At 36.2% G+C, this 18,863-nt stretch overlaps 1 protein-coding gene across 2 annotated transcripts in view; it reads right to left on the bottom strand.

Moving 5' to 3' along the window:
* LOC123531597 (apoptosis regulatory protein Siva-like) overlaps positions 1-12,255 on the bottom strand; it is a 71,230-nt gene extending 58,975 nt beyond the window's left edge. The window contains exons 1-3 of one of the 2 annotated variants that reach the window (XM_045312704.2): positions 12,039-12,255; positions 5,454-5,681; positions 4,245-4,392 (exon numbers count right to left, since the gene is read on the bottom strand). In XM_045312704.2, the coding sequence (XP_045168639.2) occupies positions 4,245-4,392; positions 5,454-5,681; positions 12,039-12,156 (494 nt within the window). In that variant the 5' untranslated portion in view covers positions 12,157-12,255. The remainder of the gene's footprint in view (positions 1-4,244; positions 4,393-5,453; positions 5,682-12,038) is intronic. The other variant, XM_045312713.2, reaches the window with a different exon arrangement.
* Between the last annotated feature and the right edge of the window lie 6,608 nt (positions 12,256-18,863).

Genomic DNA, 18,863 nt, shown 5'->3' with positions numbered 1-18,863 from the left:
CCATTACAAGCTGTATACATACCTCATTAGAGAACAAAAGTGATCATTACAAGCTGTATACCTACCTCATTACAGAACAAAGCTGACAGAAGTGACCACCACAGGCTGTACACCTACCTCATTATAGGACAAAAGTGACCATTACAAGCTGTATACCTACCTCATTACAGAACAAAAGTGATCATTACAAGCTGTATACCTACCTCATTACAGAACAAAGCTGTTAGAAGTGGCCACCACAGGCTGTACACCTACCTCATTACAGAACTAGAATGTGTCTGTAGGACACAGGGTGTGCCCCCCCTCCCCCACCCCTGGTACATTTGTCACAAATAAGGAGAAATAATTCTAATTTTTGCAGTCTTAATGGGTAATAGCCTCAACAGGATTCATTTATTCTAGGCCATATACTTTTGAGATATGAGCAATCACAAGTAAAAAAAAAAAAAAAGATCCACTATTTGGCTATTTAAGAGCCATAACTATGTAATAAATCTAAGATTCTCAGGAAGAATGCCAAGTGTGGCAAGGACACATCATGATAAAGATCCAAGCAGAGGTTCATAAATTTATATCAAATACTTTTTGAGACTAGACACAAAATTAGGGAAAAAGTGCATTTGTTTACTATTTCAGGTCAGAACTTTAAAAATAGGGGTGGAGTCAAGCCAAAAAAATAAGAAGTGTGCAAGTTTGTATCATGATAAAGACTTACGCAAGTTTTCAATCATTTATATTAAATACTTTTTGAACTAGGTGCATCACAAGGTGAAAATGTGCATTTTTGACTATTTCAGGGACCAAAATGAACAAGAGCCATGTTAGACATGGCCAATCTCCCCGCTGGGCATATTATAATTGAAGGCTAAAGTTCCTGGCATTAGTGTCTGAAAGTTATTCATTTTGGGAGAAGCTTTGAAAAACCTTTATAGGGGGTTTTTTTTTAGTTGTGGTCCACATCAGGGTTTTTAAAGATGTGGAAGAAAGAATTAAGTCAGCGTAAGGTGGTTTAACTCTAAATATATATTAATTTTCAGAACAGTATAGCTGTATGAACTTATTTCTATATGGCTAACTGTAAAAAGAAGGCATGGAAGCTGACAGGGGAACAAGAGTGCCAGAATGTCACAATATATGCCCGCCACAGCAATTTCTTTTACTCTAGCACTGTATTTGCAAATGAAATTTTAATTTTGTGGTTTGTTTAGTAATCACTGTAAGTTTTTTGTTTTTCTAAGTCCACAAATAAACTCCTCACTAGGTACAGATGTCCGTAAAATACACCTAAAAATGAAAAGTAACATCCAGGTTGTACCACAGAAAAGTGTCTTGTTTTTTCCCTGTGGTCAATTATAAAAATGTTACAAGAATAAGTTATTATATAGAAACAACAATGAAGATAATCTTTACAAACAAAAATATAAAAAAATAAATTGTAAGTCGCCAAAAATCTTACTAGGTAGAGATTGTCAAAATACCCCTCAAAATTGGATGTAGCATGCATGTTGTATACTACTGAAAAGTGGTCTCGATTTTTCCCTAACGACTAGTAATGAAAAAGTTACAATAAAAGCTATTTTAAAGTAATAACAAAGGAATAATTCTAAAGAAGGGAACTGCGCATACAACTTCGTCTCATGAAGGTGTATAATTGTGCCAGTTTACATCAAAATCCCTCCATGCATAAGAAGAAATGCTTCGGACAAAGTCATTCTTGTATCTGACCCTTTTGTCTCTAAGTGTGACCTTGACCTTAAGACCTAGGACCTGGATCTGTGCATGACACTCTGTCTTGTGGTGTGAACATTTGTGCAAGTTAATGCAAAATCCCTCCATGCATGAAATAAGTGCTCAAACAAGTTTACATTCTTGTATCCTTTGACCTCTACGTGTGACCCTGACCTTTGAACTAGGGACCTGTCTTGCGCATGACACTCCACCTTATGGTGGTGAACATTTATGCCAAATAAATCAAAATCCCTCCATGCATGAAAAAGATATCTGGCGTAGTGTGGCAAATCGGTTAGATTGCCAAACCGAGATAATCGGCATAATCCGTACAAGCCAACCGATTCGATTAATCAGATATATCGGATAATCGGTTACTCTAGTTTGCAAATCTATAAGTTCACCTCACAATGTATGTTTTAGTTATTACTTAAGAAATGAACCACACAGACAGCAAATATCCTATTCCTATTGTATTCCCCTTCATAAATATGAAGTAAGTTAACAACAAAACATAAAATAATCGTGAAGATAGTAACTTCAAATCAGGTACTGCTAAATTTCACCAGGACTTATCTAGAGATATTAGTTATTAAATAGAAATTATTTGGAGCAAAAAATGTATTAAACGATAATATTAATTCTTAGTGAACACTGGAATGATTACATCCCACAAAATTAAAAATTGAAAATACTTATGGCAAATATGCTTGCGTAAGTCTTACTTTAATTGCTATGCAATACTGCCTTAACTAATGTCGCGTAGTTTTGGCGATGTTTTCCCGGCTTAATTATTGTAAAAGCCATATATCTTCCAAAATCTAGGTGATCAAAAATGACAACACTTTCTTTTGATACACTTTAGAGAAGCCATTTTACGAAGAGTAGTTTTCCCTTGGCGTAATTGCCCCCAAAGAACGTAAATACCAGATATGAAAAAGGCAAAAAAAGCAAATCAATCCGATAGGGTGACAAGTAAGTAACTGGTCAGGAAAGTTGAAGTCGCGACGCTCACAAGAATGCAACGCCGACATTATTCGATTGTCGCTGATTGTGGGCCCATCACAATGCTGCGGACAAATTTTTACAGAAAAATAGAAAAAGGGGAATAACTCAAAAAGTAGGCAAGGTAGAGTTATTGTTCTTGCCCATTGCACTTCCTCCCAATGTGTTCTATCATGTATGAAGTTTGAAGAAAATTCCCTCCAGTACTTTTGAGTTATGCTCCGACAAAAATTTTTAGAAAATATAATAAAGGGAATAACTCAAAAATAGGCCAGGTAAGAGTTATTGTTCTTGCACACTGCACTTACCTCCAATGTGTTCTTCAGTGTAAATGAAGTGAAGAAATCCCTCCAGTAAACTTTGGAGTTATGCTCCGGACAAAATTTTTAAAGAAAATATGAAATAAAGGGGAAATAACTACAAAAAAGTAGCAGGGTAAGAGTTATTGTTTCTTGCACGTTGCACTTCTTCCCATGTGTTCTATCAGTGTATGAAGTTTGAAGAAAATCCCTCCAGTACTTTCGGAGTTATGCTCCGGACAAAGATCGTTGCGGACGGACGGACGGAGAGCATTTCTAATATCCCCTTCGCCTTTGGCGGGGGGATAAAAAATAGGAGGTGCACAAGTTCATATCATGATTAAGACTCATGCAAGGCTTCATGAATCTATATCAAACACTTATTGAGCTAGGCGTATCACAAGGTGAAAATGTGCATTTTTGACTATTTCAGGGCCATAACTCGGAAAATAGGGGGCGAGGGCCCAGTCCCCCCCAGACGAAAAATAGGAGTGCCGCAAGTTTCATATCCAAGATAAAGTAACTCATGCCATGGTTTCATCGATTTATATCAAATACTTTTTGAGCTTGCGTGTCACAATTGAAATGGTGCATTTTTGACTATTTCAGGGACCAAAAACATCAGAAAAATAAGGGAGGAGCCAGACAAAAAATAGGAGGAGCGCAGTTCATATCCTGATAAAACTCATGCAAGGTTTTCAACAATTATAACCAAAATACTTTTTGAGTAGGTGCGTCACAAGTGAAAAGTGCATATTTAGGACTATTTCAGGGGCCATAACTCAGAAAATAAGGGGGCGGAATCCAGATGAAGGAAAATAGGCGTGCGCAAGTACATATCAAGATAAAGACCTCTTGCAAGGTTTCATGAATCTATATCAACACTTTTTGAGTTAGGCGGCGTCACAAGGTGAAAATGTGCATTTTTTACTATGATCAGGGGCCATAACTCTAAAATAGGGAGAGGAGCCTGACGAAAAATAGGAGGTGCGCAAGTTCAGAGCATGAAAAGACTCATGGTCAAGGTTTTATCAATTATAGCAAATACATTTCAGCTAGGCCGTCAAGAACATCGGACCGGATGGACGGACCAAGACCAAATCTATATGCCCCCACCACTCATGGGGGGAGGGCACAACAAAAGTGACCATTACAAGCTGTATACATACCTCATTACAGAAAAGAAGTGACCATTACAGGCTGTATACCTACCTCATTACAGAACAAAGCTGACAGAAGTGACCATCACAGGCTGTACAAGACCGTACACAGTCGTAACATATAGATTTCTCACAGAATCCACATCTGTCCTGGGAAGCTGCCTGCCCTTTACAACACTGACAACCATTTACTACATTTGCTGCAATAAACATCAAGTTATCTGGAGATGTTAACAGCTGTAACAGAAACATTTCTCATAGAAGCCACCATTTTCCTCAGGGAATGATACTCCATACACACTGAAAATTGTTTGTTTCATTGTTGAAATAGTAACCATATTTCACAGCATTGCTCGATTTGTCTGGTAGAATATAGCAAATTGAACCCTTATTGTTCTATTTGCCACAATGCTTGATGGCTGTTCAATATATGTGATAGACTTATCTACTACTGCCTGCTTGTCTCATTGTGCTTGATTTTGCTTTGTGTTGTATGAGTTAGCCCCCTTTCATATGTATTGTTAACCTGTATTATGCAAAACTATGCTAACCATTGGGTATCTAAATTTCAAAAGCATTCTTAGTTTCTATTTCTAATATGAATGTAACATGCCTAATGCCTGCTTTTAAGCTCTTTAATGTATTTTTTCATAACATTTCCTCTTCTAAATTTCTAAAATGGACGGGTCCATCATTCAATTTGGGCAGTACCATTATTCGAAGGGGTATTCAGTGAAAATTTACCGACTTAATAGCGATCAGCACAGACCTGCAGGCTTATCTTGGTCTGAGCTGATCGCAAAGGCAGAATCACTAGCCACCAGCAAGCTAAAGGTTAACAACAGTCATGTATACATATTACTTAAATATAGAAAGATGTGACTGATGCTAACTCTTTTTATACACCTATCATTCCTTAATTCATTATCTGTTACAGCTCTGTATACTTTTTATACTGATATTGTTTATCATACATGTAGTTATTAGTAAAAGCTCTTAACAGCTTTTGTTAAATAGCTGTAGTCTTGCGAACTAAAGACTTATTACAATAGAACAAGCTTCATACCTACATCTATTCAGATATTTCAAATGGCCCAAAAATCTGAGTCAGTGTACACCCTTGCAGCATACAGTGAGTAAGATATATATAGAATGTTAACCTATCAACACTGACAAGTTAAGTAATTAGTAAATCATTGCTTTCCAAAAATCAACATTCATTTTCACTTCATACTAAGTATAAAACACTCTTACTACTTACAATTTCTTGCCATCATTAATGCTTGAAATGCATTTGCAGGTTTATCATTTTGTTCCGGATTTGTAAGTTGCCCTGTATTTGTGATCAACATTTGTCGTTCGTGGCAGTCCTCCATGTTAACCTCATCGCTAGAGGCTGTTACTGTGGGATAGATTTCATTACAATTAGCATCTCGTGGAACATCAAAACTTCGCTTCGAACCACTGAACAATAGAGCTCTCGTCCTATCTGAAAAATAGGAACACACATGAAAATGTAGGCAAATTACATTCAGGAAGAATCTGATTATCAAATCTTTACTACAGTTGGCAATTCACAAACAGCTTTTTTAAACAAGAATAATGTCAACTTTGTCTAAAATTACTTGATAAAAAGTCCAAAAAGGGGCATAATACATGTAAAACTCATACATACTTTGTAATGGTACTGAAAAGGTGCAAAGGGGACAAACTGCAGCCAAAAATATATTTCTAGAGTATGTTCAAAGTAAGTAAAACTCTTTCAATTACAAAACATTCACTATTGAACATTTACATAAGTAGGCAATACAAAAACTTGAAGCAATAAAATTGATGTTTCTAATTCTTAAGCCTTTGAAGGTGGGCATATTAAAATCGCACTGTCCATCTGTTTATCCGTTTGTGTGTGTTTGTGCATCTGTATAAATTCTTGTCCGGGCTGTAACTCTGCCATCCGTAAAGTGATTTTGAAATAACTTGGCTAACTGTTCACCATAATGAGACGATGTGTCATGCCCAAGACCCAGACCCCAAGCTCAATGTCACACTTAGAGGTCATAGGTTAAAACAGGGTCTGTTTCGTGTCCAGTCCATAACTCTGCCATCCATGAAGGGATTCTGAAATAACTTGGCAGAAATGTTTACGATAATGAGACAATGTGTCATGTGCAAGACCCAGACCCCTTGCTCCAAGGTCAAGGTAAGACTTAGAAGTCAAAGGTTAACAGGGTCTGTTTTTTGTCTGGTTCACAACTCTGCCATTCATCAGGGGTTTTTGAATTACTTGGCATAAATGTTCCCCATAACGAGACGATGTGCCATGCGCAAGATCTAGACCCTTAGCTCTAAGGTCAAGGACCACAGATGAAGACTTGGCCAAGCATCAGAGGGAATGTCCTGACTTCAGGGAAATCTATAATTATCTTGCCATTCACCAAGCACAACAGTAGTTGCAGAATCTTACAACTATGAGCTGGTGACAGCACTTCTATTCCAGACGTGAAAAACAAGCACCACTAGAGGAACGTCTCGTCATGCAGATCGCAATTCCGAGAATCCTAAGGGACAACATGCTGAAGCAATATCAAGACTGTAGTGCAGGTGGTGGCCATCATGAATTTGAAAGGACCTATGCATTGCTTCGTAACAAATACTACTGGCCTTCAATGTATGAAAAACTAAGGCAGTATGTTAAGACTTGACCGCTACTCAAAATAGGCAGAATGCTTTCCACTCCGGACACAGACTTGTGAGGAAGTTGAAAGTGTTCTATTCAAAGAGATTATCCCAAGATATGGTCCCCCGAGAGAATTACTGAATGACAGAGGGAAGAACTTCATGTCTAACCTGGTAAAAGCCTTGTCAGAACTTTTCAACATCAAGCAAACCTTTACAAGTGCCTATCATCCGATGACCAAAGGATTGGTAGAATCAAAGAATTCATACATTCTGCAAGCCTTCCGAGCATACTGTAAAGGGCAGCAAGGTAACTGTCCAGACCTTTAACCTGGTATCATGATGGCATATCATTCTACTCCAGCTACACAGTCAACTGACTTCAGTCTGTTCTTTCTGCTCTATAACAGAGAGATGTGATTGCTTATCGACGCAGTACTACAGCTGATGGACCATCTACCCCAAAGCTACAAGGTGCATCTTGGGAGAATACTGCAGAATCTCGAAATCTTTAAAAAAAAAACTGCCAATGAAAATATTCAGCATGCTCAAGAGAGGTATTAGTACCAAAATGGCAAGTACTGTACAGACCAGCCCAGAGGGTATGGTTGTACTGCACCAACAGGAACGGCACCAAAACTGCATCCTAAGTGGGTCGGACCATGCTACATTACCATGACTGGACCAAACTACACATACAAGTTGCATCATGTAAGAACAAACAAAGAGGTAAAATCATGGGTGAATGATATGTGACTGAAGCCATACTTCGATCCAAAGAGTAGGCCAACAAACCCGCCAGAAGAACTAGAAAATCAGGATGATGATCTGGACAACAAAGAAAAGGAAATGTCCAACAAAGAAAAGGAAATGTCCTGAGAGACAGACCAGGACTGGTATAAATGAAAATAGGAGAAATATGAGGCCAGGAGCCAAGAACGATATAGCAACAGAAAACATATTAACAGTAATAAAAACAGGAGCTGTCTGTAAGACAGCCAATGCTCGACTATTGGAATTGTTGTCCCAGAGGCAGGAATATTACCCCGAAGCCGAAGCACTGATTGATTTTTTTATATTAAATCATTTTAGTACGTTTTAAATATTAGATAATTGTAACTAATCGTCTGTCTTAATCAAATAAATTACCAGTAATTACAACCGGGATGTAAATAATAAAGCAAGTTTTTAAAGTGAAAGTTGTCTGCCAACCATGGCTTCTTCATAGTTTGTAACAAACCTGTTACCAAAAGGTAACATTATATATAACAAGAGCTGTCCGTAAGACAGCCAAGCTCGACTATTCGAAATATTGTCACAGAAGCAGGAAATTATTACCCAAAATGTTAAATATCAAAAGAGTTTAAAGTTCGAAAGGGGACATAATTTGACCAAAATGCATATCAGAGTTATGGGACTTGATGCTATCAACTAGTTTTATAACCCCGAAGAAACATGTTAAGTTTCAATTCCATATCTGCATTAGTTTTGGAGATAGTAACTTGCATGTAAAACTTTAACCAGAATTTTCTAAGTCCAAAAGGGGGCATAATTTGCCCAAAATACATGTCAGAGTTATGGGACTTGATTCTGTCAACTAGTTTTATAACCCCGAAGACACATGTGAAGTTTCAATTCAATATCTGCATTAGTTTTGGAGATAGTAACTTGCATGTAAAACTTTAACCAGAATTTTCTAAGTCCAAAAGGGGGCATAATTTGCCCAAAATACATGCCAGAGTTATGGGACTTGATTCTGTCAACTAGTTTTATAACCCTGAAGACACATGTTAAGTTTCAATTCAATATCTGCATTAGTTTTGGAGATAGTAACTTGCATGTAAAACTTTAACCAGAATTTTCTAAGTCCAAAAGGGGGCACAATTTGCCCAAAATACATGTCAGAGTTATGGGACTTGACCCAGTGAGGTAGGTAATTGATCTAGAAAAAGAAAAAATAAGTTTTAAATCCATATGCCTTTTAGTAATAGCTGTATGTACTTGCACGCAAAACTTTAACCAGAATTTCCTAAGTCCAAAAGGGGGCATAATTTGGCCAAAATACATGTCAGAGTTATGGGACTTGACCTAGTGATGTAAGTAATTGATCTAGAAAAAGAAAAAATAAGTTTCAAATCTATATGCCTTTTGGTAATAGCTGTATGTACTTGCACGCAAAACTTTAACCAGAATTTTCTAAGTCCAAAAGGGGGCATAATTTGCCCAAAATGAAGGTCAGAGTTATGGGACTTGCTGCTATCAATTAGTTTTATAACCCCGAAGACACATGTGAAGTTTCAATTCAATATCTACATTAGTTTTGGAGATAGTAACTTGCATGTAAAACTTTAACCAGAATTTTCTAAGTCCAAAAGGGGGCATAATTTACTCAAAATACATGTTAGAGTTATGGAACTTGACCAAGTGAGGTTGGTAATTGACCTAGAAAAAGAATAAATAAGTTTCAAAGCTATATGCCTTTAAATGATAGCTGTATGTACTTGCATGCAAAAACTTAACCAAGGTGTGACGCCGACGCCAGGGTGAGTAGAATAGCTAGACTATTCTTCGAATAGTCGAGCTAAAAATAGGGTGAAATGTCACTTCCAAAAAAATCATACTTTGGGGTGAAGTGTCATCAGGGTAAGATTTCATCCAAAAACGGGATGTATTGTCATGGGGTGAAATGTCATCTGGGTTATGTGTCTGGTTTCCCCAAATTTTGAAAGAACATGACTGTGTGATCAAAATCAGTTAGTTGATTTTCCCAATCTTGACCATGGTTCTTATACAGGATGAAAATCCCCCAAGACAGTAACGTCCGTATGTAGTTATTCGTCTTTGTTGTCTGCATATACCGAGGCAACTTTTTCAATGTCTTCCGGTTCCATTTTATGTACAGTCCGCAAACTGGTTGTCTGCATGAGTAATAGTCATAGCTTCTATTCCATCTAAACAGCTGATCGCATGTACTGACATGCTGCCATTTGACTGAGGCCCGATAGGGATAGCCGAATTCGGAGCTCTATGTAGAGATCTACATGAGTAACAGAGCACCCCAAATCAGTCTCAGAAATTTGTAAACCGTGCCATGTTTCTTTTTCGATTTGAAAATGTATATGCAACTGAAAAATATTTTTTAAATAGTAAGGAAGGGTAAAGGCCGTCAAGTTCCTGCGCAGAGTGCAAACAAAAAAAGAAAATCCTAAAGCCAGTATAAGAACACGGCGAATGACCTCACCGTGACACTGGCTTCCTGTAAATTTTGCAGAGTATGATATATGCTGTAACAGGTATGACGACACTAAATGTAAGCTGTTTCAAGTGAATAAATTCACGTTAATTTTCACTTTCCTTTTAGTAGTGAATAGAACCTTTTTTAGTTTATTTATAATAGCGTGCGTAGCTTGCGAGCAATTGCACAAAGCACAATTGCGAGCACATAGCTGGCCTTGTGGCAATGTGCAGGCGAAAATAACAGAAGTGTGCCGAATGAGGCAAAGTGATGTAGCTGAAAAACCTTCGTCGACGTCAGGGGGCCGCCAGTTTTTTCTACTTCCGTCAAAGTCGGGAAAAAACTGTTGTTTTTTGTAAATTTCATATTTGAGTTACAATCTCTATATTCATTTAGCATTGTGTTTAGGTGTCTTTATTTTTAAAATGTTATATTATGGAAATAATTTCAATTTTGCTTTTATTTTACAAAAAGCGCACCCTACCAGACAGGTGCTCATAGGAAACGCTTTGTTCGCAGTGAATACAGAACTTCATTTGATTGCTGAATATTATCCATCACTCAAAAATAATGCAAGAAAGATTTCCAGTTGGTAGAAAAAAATATTATTTTCTTTTAAAAGATCAAGCATTGGCCAGAAAATGGGAAAAAATATTAATAAACATAAAGCCACATGAACACAGAAAATAGGTTATGACGTCATTGTGACACCGGCTTTCAATAAATTTTGCAACATATGATATTCGCTGTTACAGGTTAGGGGTGACTATTGAGGCCAATTTTGACTATTGCAATACTATTTGATATTGCTAAAAAACTATTGCGATACTATTCTATTGCAGGTTACTATTGCGATACTTTTGCAATAGTTATTGGCCACCATGTTTTATATGTGGTAAAACTACCAACTGGCATTATTACACGACTGTAAGACACGGCACTGTTTATAATTGCGGTTAATACACATTTAGATGTTTGTATAACTGAAATGGACAGAAATAAATCTAACATTAAATAACATTAAATATTTTTAAGAATTTTTTTCTTTCTTGCCTTCCTTGGCTTTGAAACAATAAGTAAAACAATAAACCTATGCTAGGTATACTCAAACGAATCGGCCATTTTGTTGCGAATGTCAACGTGTTTAATAAACCAAAGCATCGAAAAAGACGAAAATTGACAGATCGGACTAAGGTGTACCAGCACTAAATGAAGGGCCCTACCGAACAGTTTGCTATATCATACAAGTAGCCTACTTTCTCCATGTCCATAGTACTTTTTCTCATTTAAGATTAACAAGTTATTTAAATATATTTAATCAAAGTTTCTAAGAAACTAAATTTATTAATTATCTCCCAGACTTCTCAGTCCTCTACGGTAGTTTAATTCCATGAGGTTAATTATTGTAATAGAGACGTAAAAATTTTCCAAGGCGCAAATGAAAGCTGGCTCTGTTTCTTGGTTTATAAATTATAAATTATTTCTGTATTTACTAAAATTTCAAAACTATCAAAACTATCGATTGTTGAGGGAACTATCTGCGATTGTTACTGGATGAACCTTATTGGATTGTGACTTTTCTAACGATGCATACTATCGGGACACTCAGTATCGCAATGCATCGTATTTCGATGTGTTGTTACACCCCTATTACAGGTACTAAATATTTTTTTCTTTTCAAGTGAATAGGTTCTCGCGAATTATTTTGAGGAGTGAATAGTTTCTTTGTCGTTTAAGCTACGCTCTCTCAGAGGCTTTGCCTTTTTCATATTAGGATATATTAACGATAAATCCCTGTTCTAGGTGGTGCCTTAATTCATATTAGTATACCTAGAGTATAATATGTAGAGTGGTATTTCGTTTATGGTGTGGTGCCAGTGATCAAATGATCAAATGCACCTGCTTAATCGAAAATGAGTAAGAAAACAATGATACCATAAACGCTTTTCATCTTCTGCTGTTGTGCAATCCCACAATCGATTTCTTTGACGCCTACGTGTTGCTTTAGTTGAAGTGGTGAACATTCTCCGAAAGGATTTCTTCTTTTAGGCATGACAAGCTGTCTCTACAGTAAAAAACACTTTTTTCACAGAAAAATAATTGTAAACAAAGCCCGCGATTAAATAAACTTCCGGATTTTCTGCGCAAGCGCATTTCATGCATTGCGTCCCTTGTCTCCGTTACAGAACGTACCGATTCCGGATGCCCGTCGTGCAAAGCAGCACTACAAGCAGACATACTAGCACCATTGTGACTATTTACATGAGTGAGAGAGGGTGCAGTTAAATCAGGTTAAAAACATCCACTGAATTATACAAAGGTTGCCGAAATCCTAGCCTTGAACATGTCCAAGGTGGGTGCTGTAACAATGCCGTTTGGCAACTGGTTCCATACGATGGAGGAAGGGAAGAATGGCCTGTGTTCTACAATATTGTGGCATGAACCTCATTGATTGGTCAAGGCTAGTTGTTTCCTGTAGGTGTAAAATTCCAGTAACCGGACCTCTAGATCCGGAGTCTAAAGGTCCAGTTTCCGGACCCCTAAACAACACGTATACATAGGGCTGTCTAGAGTTCCGGTAATCAATATGAATACTGAATATGATAATTGATAAGAGGAGACTATAATTCATTTGTCAAAATTTGGGAGAAAACTAAAATATTTGCTGTCGTTTTTTCCGTTGCAAATGAATCAAAACCATTTAATCCCGAGAAAAACACGATTGCGAATTTGATAAATTAGTGATAGAATCTAGTAATGGAAGCTTTTATCAAATTCGTGTTTTTCTCGGGATTGAAGGATTAAAATAATAAATGTATATACATGTTTTTGTTAGTATTTAAAACGGGCTCATAAATGGTTAAATTCGTATTACTGCCTGAGTAAATAACGGAAACGGCTGCCAGAGCTTCATATTCAATATGTCTCCAACCTCCCCAAGTGATAACAATTTATAAAAAAAAACAAAAGCACACAATAATGACAACTTTATGACAACTAATCATACTTTTCCCCAGCAATTACCATGTACACCGGTAATATACACAGTACATCATAGTATATGTATATTGATTACCGGACCTCTAAACTCTGGGTCTAAAGGTCCGGTTACCGGCCCCTAGCCACTTCCAAAGAATCCTATGTAACATGACTGCCTTAGCCTACTTCCTTCACAGTTCAAAACTCTCCCGACTGAACTTGCCGAGCATGGCGGTGACATTCTTAAGAGCTAGGTAACATGCTTAAAACCGCAAGAACAAGCTTTAGAACGCCGCATCACGCTTTTAAAAAGCACCGCAGCACACGAAAGAGCGTTAGAAGATGTTTAAGGGCGACGGAAAACGGTTCGGAGCACCAGGAACCCCTTAATTTAAGAGTAATTGAAAACGCTTAAGACGTAAGAGCGCCGGAAGATTTTAAAAGCGACAGAAGGCATTTAAGAGCGCCAGAAGACGCTTAAAAACACGAGAACACGCTTAAGAGTAGCAGATGACAATTAAGAGCTCCAGAAAATGCTAAACAGCGCCAGAAGGTACTTAAGAGCACCAAAAGACATTTAAGAGCGCCAGAAGATGCTGAAAAGCGCCAGAGAGCATCAGAAGATGCTTAAGAACACCAGAAAACATTTAAGAGCGCCAAAAGACACTTAACCGCGTGTCGAGCATGGCGGTTACAGTCTAAAGAGCGCTGAAAACTATTTAGAGCGCCAGAAGACGCCTTAGAGCGCCAGAAGACACTTTAGACGCCAGAAAAGGGAATTAAAAGCACCAAAAAAACGCTTTAGAGCTCGATAACACGCTAAAGACCGCCGGAATAGGATTAAGAGCATCGCAACAAAATGAATTATGCGCCGTGGTCAATGACAGACAAACACACAAATCGTTTTGTTTTATCATTTTTTTAGTATTATGGACTCTTAAAGAAAGGGAAAAGTATAATGGAACTAACTAAAGGTGGGCCCTTTTTACGCGGGGTGAATCCATGGACTTTTCTATTGATTTCTCTGTTGAAAGAAAATTCAGCCTTCGTTCAAATTTTGTTCACTGACCAAAATGGCGAACAGCGGAGATCCTCTATCCAGACCTCTGTCTGTTTATTTCCAGACGAGATTCCTAAATTGGATATCACATGAAGATGTACTCTCAGCATTATCATCATTTGCAGACAAAACGGATATTAAGGCGATTCAAATAAACGAGTCTGAATGCATAATAACTTTGAAAAACTAAGGTCATTTGTCACGGTTTACGCATTCAAAATAGGCAACGGACGTTGGACCTTTGATCACAAATATAGCGGAAAAAGATGCCCCATATGAACTGCCTGATTCAATGTTACTATAATGTTTGTCTGTATTTGGAGAGGTTATTGAAGGTTTTGTTTGAAGATCTAGCATTAAAAATCACTCCTACATGTGTACAGTTTCATAAAGAAAAAAAAGCGCAATCACACGCGTGTATTCGTCACAAGACATCCATGTCGAAAATGAAAGATTCAAAATTTGGTAAGATATCGGCTAATTATTATTTGTGTGTGTGTAAATGTTGATGCCGGGTAAACAGTTTTAAGCGATGCAGCCTAAACTCATGGATATCAACTTTGAATTCCAGGTGTTATTCAAAGAGCTTTCGTTAAGCCTGTTTTGTTGACCGTTTTGAAAATCATAGACAAGAACTACTGAAATGTCAGAATATCATACAAGGAAAACATATTTTTATCGTTTTAAACTAATAAAAACCCTTTTGAAAGAAATACCTCGATTTTCCCAAAGCTGTTGCAAACTAATTCAAAACTCTAAATTAGTTAACGTTTTTCCTCATTCATTTTCATGCATGAATGGTTACATGCAATTGCATGTAATAGTCATTTTTGTGTAGAAATAAATTTGTGTTTCAAGTCGTTTCAGTGTATTTGCATGTATTTGTTTGTATGTAACGATGAACTGTAAATGTTTAAGTTAGATATAATAAAATGTCTGTTCTGTTCATGTACTTTGGTCTTTCAGCTTTATCTAGCTTTCTTTTTTAACTACTTAAACCATAATAATTTCTTATCCATGCAGGCGTTTATCTTAGATATCTGTGTCGGAAAACAACTGATAGAGAATGTTTATAGTTATATTGATGGTTCAACGCAATAAGGACGTATCTACATATAGTTATTATATGTAGATACGCCCTTATTGCGTTGAACCCTCGATATTCAAAACCGACTTTAAAGTTTCTCGAATCTCGTATATAGCCGACTCTCTCAGGCAAATGTCCGGCCTGACGTATCTTCTGAAGAAAAGGTAAACAAATAACATTTATTAGAAAAGATCGTCGTTAAACTCTAGAAGAAAAAAATCTTAAAGAAATGATATGACCATTTTCTTCTGGTGCTGTCGTCAAAAGGTATTAAAAAGTGTACGTGACATTTTTAACATGATCAAAATATAATGATAACGACTGCTACTATTTCATTAAGGAAGACAAGTGCGAAAATAGTTTTGTAACAAAAAACAAAACAAAACAGGTTTTAAATCAGCCCTACAATGTAACGAATTACCTGTTCATAATGCTTAGCGGAGTTGAAAAACAGAAACTACTGACCGGATAAGATGGAAAAGGTAACGGAAAATTAAGGATTTTATAGATGGTCCTTTACCGCAATAGATCACATCAGCGTACAAGTTAGTGCCATGCTTAGAACTGAAAACCAGTTCCCAAATTAGATAACGTTCTTTATTATTTAATGTTTTGTAATATGATTCAATGCAATAGTATAGCACATTTACACAATTTTAAAGACAATTTCAAAGAGCAGAATCCTTTGGCTACATGTAACATTCGGAAGGGGTCTAAATACGTCAGCTGGGCCTGAACTGAAAAATGTCATCACATTAACCAGCTTTTTACATCCAATGGGATAATTCTAATTTTTATGCCATGACTTTATCGACATTCAAATAAAAGATAATTTTTGTATTACAAGTAGGGCTGAAGACATATAGAAGAGATATAAATAGTTAATACCGAAACTTACTAAAAAAACTTTATTTAAATGCCATGAAAAACACATTTACGTGAATTTCCTAATATTCCATTTACTTCTTTGAATTGGACTGAATCTATGAAAAAGTACACACGTGACTATAAAAATATCTGGGGATGATGTATATTCTATATAGATCTATAACAAAAAAGTGCAATACTTACTGGTTTAATGGCCCTCAACATTTTGTACATGAACTAATAGGGAATATCATAAAAATACAAAATGGCATCTTGCATTTATTGAATATAATAATTAGGTTAATAGTTATATACGTATATTTATATTTTAAACTAAAAATCAAGATCTTAGTTCATTTTTTCACTAAAACTTCGACAGTGGAGCAATGTATGTTTTTCAATGTTTTCAATACAATGTATTTCCAAATTTTATTCCTGCTTTAATTTTAAAGAGAATAGAATTTATTCGAAAAATGTAAGTATATTTTTTACTAGATCATGTGACATTATCAAACCACGGAAACAACTGTGACATGCAGTAATAAGAGAAATATTCAGGAAAAACTTGTATACGGCATGATCATATAAAACATTTCAGGTAGAAAAGTCATTTATAAAGAGAGAAAAACGAAACATCAGAAATTTGTAGTTAAAGTACACCATACAAGAAGAACATGATTCAGATTGTGAAATGTATAATAATCTCACAATAATGATCTCTACCGTAACCCTATCAAACATTAATGACAAAATAAAACCATTCATGCCTTGTGATAAGTAAATAAGTAGCCAAAATGTAACCAACCTCTCAAATTTACTAAACATCTCTTATTTTAAATAATCAGTCATATTTTGCCGCCTACTGGTTGCAAACAAGTTTTGGCGCTGTATCTCTCCGCCTGCCCTACACTTTTGCCATACATAACACGATTGCGGCATGAACAAATAAACATTAGACTACAACGTGTCGCATGCAACTCAACGTCACACTAAAATGTTATTTTTTTTGTCTGATTACACGTAAATTGGTTCACCAAAGCAAGACATGCAAAGCTCAGACTTCTACATAAAAATAAAGATCACATATAGGATTTGTTCTACCTTTCGTTAACCCTGTTACGCTATATATATATTCAAGTTGTGATGTCTCTGGACAGCCGGTGATATATTAAGATTGACTGTTCAAGAAAGTAGAGCTATTGTACTTGCCCCAATTACAGGGGCTTTAAAGGTTTTATTTTAGATATTCATTGAGCTGCAGTGTGGTTATCTGTTACTGAAAAATTAACTTTATCATTTTTTTGTTGTTATCAGGGGAAGTAAATCACCTGTAACTTCTTCATTTGAATTATGAAAGTTACTTCCCTTGCCTCAGTCATAATTTACACTAACGAAAGTTGAGCATTCTGTTCTCACTCTGTAATATATCTTCAGTATTGCAGATAATGTAGTCATATTTGGTAATTTAAGTGTATATAGTTTGAGAGGATGGTGCTGTTCAGTTTATGCCTGATCTGATCAGGGGTAATAATTGATATTTTACATCCATTCTTTAAGCTGTGCATTTTTGTGCCAATTTTGCTAATCACTTTTTATGTAAATTTCTTAAGGCAGTTTTTAGGCTTGCTCGGGTTAGATAGTTAAGTCAGGATTAGCACCATCCGCTCAAGTTTTTAAACTTAATTACTAGAGCAATTGTATATCATAGTTTTATTAATTATGTGAATATTGATAGTCTCTTATAATTCTGCTGAAGAGTGGTCTTGCAAATTTTTTAAAGTGTTGGACTATGTTTTTTTTATGATTGTATAATGTATGCAAGAATGAGACTTTAATAAAGAATATATATATACGCTAAGCTGGACTGTGACCCTTGCTCAATGTCATATACATGTACATTGTAGATCATACCTAAATTTTAAAGTGTGTTTGAGTAACTGTTGGTTTCTAGCCTAAGAAGTAATTGAAAGCGTTGCTTTTTTTTCTTAAAAATATAGTCAGTGTGCAAAACGTGTTACGACGTTCTGGAATTGACATTTTTAAAACTTCTGGCAAGCATTCAGCTGACCTTAAAACAGAATATGTGTCCTGGTGTCAGCTGTACGCGCAAATGTCAAAACAACACGTGTCTAATTCAGCAGAAAATACTGTAAAATGTATACTGTTAACTTGTAGGTCGGGAAGAGACTTTGTTCTAAAGGTACTTTGTAGTAATTGACTCCTGCTTTCGCCTTACCTTTTAGCCATCAGGCAGAAAATTGCGAGGAAATGAAGGAAAAAAAGAAGAAAAAACAAACAACATGAACAAACAAAATACAAAACAAAAAACCAGCTTAAACTTGACTGTTTGACCCTACAGTCTCTGTATGAAACATCCATATATTTCAAATTTATTGTGCTTGTAACTAATAATTCAATAACAAGACAGAACGGGTCCGACATCTTGTTTCTACAATAACATCGACTATTTTTGCTTAAATGTGCCAAGAATGCTATTCTGTGGCATTTCAGGGGTATATTTTTCAAAGCATTCAAGCATTCAAAAGTTCGGCATGGCTTAATTTTGTCTGATGCCAAAAAATTAAAGATGTAATTTAATAAATGTTTTCCTATGTTTGTAAATTTCGTGTCGTTGCATTTAATTGAAACCAATTTTGGAACAGAGTCACATATTCTCCTTCAGTTTTTATTTGTAGTACATGTATCAGCTTCGAAACACATTTACAAATTTTGATAACAAGCGCTTTAACATTATTACACTTACACG

The sequence above is a fragment of the Mercenaria mercenaria genome, chromosome 1 (assembly GCF_021730395.1).
Source record: "Mercenaria mercenaria strain notata chromosome 1, MADL_Memer_1, whole genome shotgun sequence".
NCBI classification, from domain to species: Eukaryota; Metazoa; Mollusca; class Bivalvia; order Venerida; family Veneridae; genus Mercenaria; species Mercenaria mercenaria.
This window is presented reverse-complemented; position numbering and strand designations above follow the sequence as displayed.